Consider the following 3,970-nt stretch of genomic DNA (forward strand, 5'->3'; position numbering starts at 1 on the left):
CGTTGAAATTTAGATTAAATCCATGGTAGACAAAAAGTTTTTCATTCTTTAAATCTTTATTGTCAGTGCTCTCATTCTCTCTTCGCAAGTTTGGAGGTTGTCTCTATTTTCCGATACGAGTGTGGGGGTGGGGATGGTCGATGGAGAGAAATTAAAGACATTTGCGGTTTTGGAGGATGTTGCCAATGAAGCGGAGAGAAAAGGAATTTAATTCAATTTGAGAGGGTGTGGTACGATGAATGTTTATACAATGCTTTAAATAGTTGTACACTAAGTATATTGTTTTGTACCTTTTAAGAATTTCAAGATAACTATAATTCGTCTTTTATAAATGAGTGCAAATATATGGTTCATGAATGATAATGTGATAAAGGTGTAAAATGAAAAAGTTAAAAAATAAATATATAAAGTAATTAAATAAGTAAATAATTAATTATAAGGATGTAAAATATAATTAAAGATAAACTCTTAGGCACATTTAGGTTGACTATTTTGAGAATTTAATTTTTTATACTTATATAATAAAATCCTATTCTTTTTCATGGTGGCCGGCATAAGGGATGTTTGGGATTGCTTATTTAAAATAAATTATTTTTTTCTATAAAAGTGTTTATTAACTTATTATAAGTTAGAATGGTTTAATTTTCTAAAAAACTCCTTATTACCGTTTTGATACCGGTATAAATTGTTTATCCAAACACTCAAAAGTGCTTCTTACCAAAACCACACCGAAATAAGTTAGTTGTTTTTATAAGCAATCCCAAAAACCTTAAAATTGTATAGAATGCTTTGAAATAAGGTCGTCTGAATCTTCTAACAGGTAACCCTTATCTGCTCATAATATAGTTTTACATAGAATTTTAATTTTCGACTGATATTTTGTAAAGCATAAAAGATGAAGCATATAATTGTGTGTTCCTGATCCATTGTCGACCTCCAACTCCAAATAGAAAACCACGACCTTCCATCAAAATTCCACCCAAAATCATCATCTACACTTCCTTTTATTGGAATCTTTTCATGGGTCCTTTTTTTCCCTTCTAATTCTATAAACAAATTTGAATAATAGTAAAAAAGGATCTGCATACCTTTCTTGAAATTCTGTCTCTCGATCTCCTTGTTTTCTCTCTAACCCTAGAAACATTCTTGATGGTGAGAGAAGAAGAGAGATTGAGATAAAAGAGAAATAGGGTTTATTTTTGGGTTTACAGATTCTGTAGAGGATATCAAATTGCACATATATATACCCTTTTGGTTAGTTCTTCATGTTTTACGTTTCATTCGGTATTTTCTTGTGAAATTATAACTATTTCCATACCCAAATCCTTGGGTTGATAATGGGGTTTACAATGTTGTTTCTTGATTGGATCAAAAAATGGCCAATTTTGCTGTTTTATGATTGATTGAATTGTTAATCTTTGTGGGTTGTTTCAGGCTTTGATGTTCAAAATTTTGATGGATGGAAGTCTTTTGTTTCAACTGAAATATTGGGTGAGAACTGAGATCCAAAACTTTGCATGGGTTTGTGAAGATTTAATTGATTGATAAAATATTTCCTTAGTTTGTGCTCCAGTGATTAAAGGTACAACTCATTATGTATTTTATCAAAGAATTTGCATGTATTCTTATATCTAGAAGAGGTATTTATGATGTGCATTTTGATGTGGGATTGTAGAATTTAGGGTTTGTTCTTGAATGATTTGGAAAATGGTTTGTTATATTCTTTCACTAAACAACCGTTCTATTCTTTGAGCCGAACCTAACCCGACATCATGAGGGTTATACCGGAGCTTATTTGGTTTGATTTGGTTTATAGGAATCTTTTCTTCATAAATTGCCACTCACTTGACCAAACTCAACAAGATTAATTAGGGTAATTTAGTTTAGGGATTAAATTCTTGAATATGGTTAACAAGAACGTAGTTTCGCCATCGCGTTCAGATTTTTCGCAATTAATTTTGAGCCAAACTGAATCGCAGGTATATATGCACTGGGATGAGTCCCGTTTGGTTTTCTTGGTGAAGGTAAATGAAGATAACCTCCCTTGAAAAACTTCGGTAGTGTTCTTGAATCTGAGAATCTACACGTTGGGGGAATCTTGTAACCAAGCAAAAAAGATTCGGGTTTTTTGTACCTTTAACAAAGCAAAAAGAAATTCAATGCTTTATTTGAGGTCGCCTTCGAATTATACTCCTCCTTCTAGATGTTTCGCCTCAACGAAGCAGCTTCATGGCAAAAGAAAAAGGAAAAAAGAGTATTTTACTTCCATAGAGGACAATTCGATGGTTGATCTTTCGAAGCTTTTTCTTGGGTTTAGATTTGCAAATGGTGCACATAGTCAGCTTTACCGTGGAGTATACAAGGATGAAGCCGTTGCCGTTAAGATTATCAAGATCCCGGAGGAAGAGGAAAATCAACAGCTAGGAATCCGGTTAGAGAATCAGTTCATCCGAGAAGTTGCTCTTTTATCTCATCTCCATCATGAAAATGTCATCAAGGTATTTAATTAAACTTGTTGACAGTAGAATGTCTGCCTCTTCAATTCCTAACACATGAACATGCATTCATTTACGAAAATCGTGCTAAGATTAATCTCCTAAATGCTGATGATTCGACCCATTTCGTTTGTGGTGATAGTTTGTAGCCGCATGTAGACAACCACCAGCGCTTTGTGTTATCACAAAGTATCTTTCAGAGGGTTCTCTGAGGTCGTACTTGCATAAGCTCGAGAACAATACCTTAACCAACAAAGAAAGCCGTCTTTCTTTGAAAAGGATCATTAAGATGGCTTTAGACATTACTCGTGGAATGAAATATGTTCATTCACAAGGCGTTATTCATAGGGATCTGAAGCCCGAAAACATACTTGTAAGCAAAGATTTCCAACTCAAGATTGCTGATTTTGGGATCGGTTGTGCAGAGGCAAACCGTGATCTTGTATCAGATGATCCAGGAACTTATCGGTGGATGGCACCCGAGATGATTAAAAGGAAGCCTTATGATCGAAAGGTAGATGTATATGGATTCGGACTCATTTTATGGGAGATGGTGGCGGGGGATTTACCTTACAAAGATATGACCTCGATTCAAGCGGCTTTTGCTGTCGTGCATAAGGTATGGTCCTTTTCGGTTCTCGTATTGGAATTCTATTAACTGTCAAAATTTGTACAAGATAGAAAATTTTGAAACTTTATTACATCGATTGAGAAGAAAAAAGAGATGCATTAAGTAATTATAATGCCTTTAAATATGATGTAGTTGTGGTTTGGTAAACTTGAACTCTCATTAAGTACTCTATTACGATGGCCAAAATTTATATTCAAAGGATACGCGTTTATGTAATCTTGAGACGTTTTTTGCGAATATATTCAGAGATTACGACCGCCTATTCCCGTTGATTGTCCTCTGGCAATGAGGACTTTAATCGAGCTATGTTGGTCTTCGAATCCAGGGAAGAGGCCCGAATTCTGGCAGGTTGTGAAGGTATTGGAAGAGTTTGTAACTTTACTTGTTTGTGACGGAAACGTACATGTTCTACAATCCCCGACTCCTTTTGATCAAAGAAAAAGCCAGCGTCAATGGATACAAAAGCTCGATTCTTATCATCACTCGCCCACGCCCATGCCTAAGCCGAGGTTCTCATGAAGCCTCTCGTTTCTCCGTCTTTTTAGTTGGAGAGCGAAGGGTTTTTAATTTATCAGACGATTATGTAATTACAGGTTTAGTTCGTTTTACTTACATATTTCCTATCATTTTATGTAAATATTGTTGTTTATATACGGTAGATGATAAGTCTGTATATAACTCGCCTTCTAAACTTTTACTTCAAATGGTATTTACTGTGTCAGATTGGTTTATGTTATGAAACTCAACGCATATGAATACCAAATTATGGAAATCGTAGGTGTTGCTTTTGATTTTGTATCATGACACATTCATAGGAGTATGGGGTTGTTTGATTTTTTATTCA

At 34.6% G+C, this 3,970-nt stretch overlaps 1 protein-coding gene across 1 annotated transcript; it reads left to right on the top strand.

Moving 5' to 3' along the window:
- The first annotated feature begins 2,159 nt into the window (after positions 1–2,159).
- On the top strand, positions 2,160–3,645 carry LOC112515200 (serine/threonine-protein kinase HT1-like). The gene is made up of 3 exons (XM_025121871.1): positions 2,160–2,498; positions 2,638–3,114; positions 3,373–3,645. Exons 1-3 carry the CDS (start codon positions 2,160–2,162, stop codon positions 3,643–3,645), a joined length of 1,089 nt encoding a protein of 362 aa, XP_024977639.1.
- Positions 3,646–3,970: the final 325 nt, after the last annotated feature.

Source organism: Cynara cardunculus (assembly GCF_001531365.2).
Source record: "Cynara cardunculus var. scolymus isolate 2C chromosome LG 7, CcrdV1, whole genome shotgun sequence".
NCBI classification, from domain to species: Eukaryota; Viridiplantae; Streptophyta; class Magnoliopsida; order Asterales; family Asteraceae; genus Cynara; species Cynara cardunculus.

Excerpts from the sequence above, each read along its gene's own strand:
- LOC112515200 (XM_025121871.1), top strand. The coding sequence starts at position 2,160 with ATGCTTTATTTGAGGTCGCCTTCGAATTATACTCCTCCTTCTAGATGT. Across the intron at positions 2,499-2,637 it reads ATCATGAAAATGTCATCAAG|TTTGTAGCCGCATGTAGACA; the intron begins GTATTTAATTAA and ends TTGTGGTGATAG. Across the intron at positions 3,115-3,372 it reads CTTTTGCTGTCGTGCATAAG|AGATTACGACCGCCTATTCC; the intron begins GTATGGTCCTTT and ends GAATATATTCAG.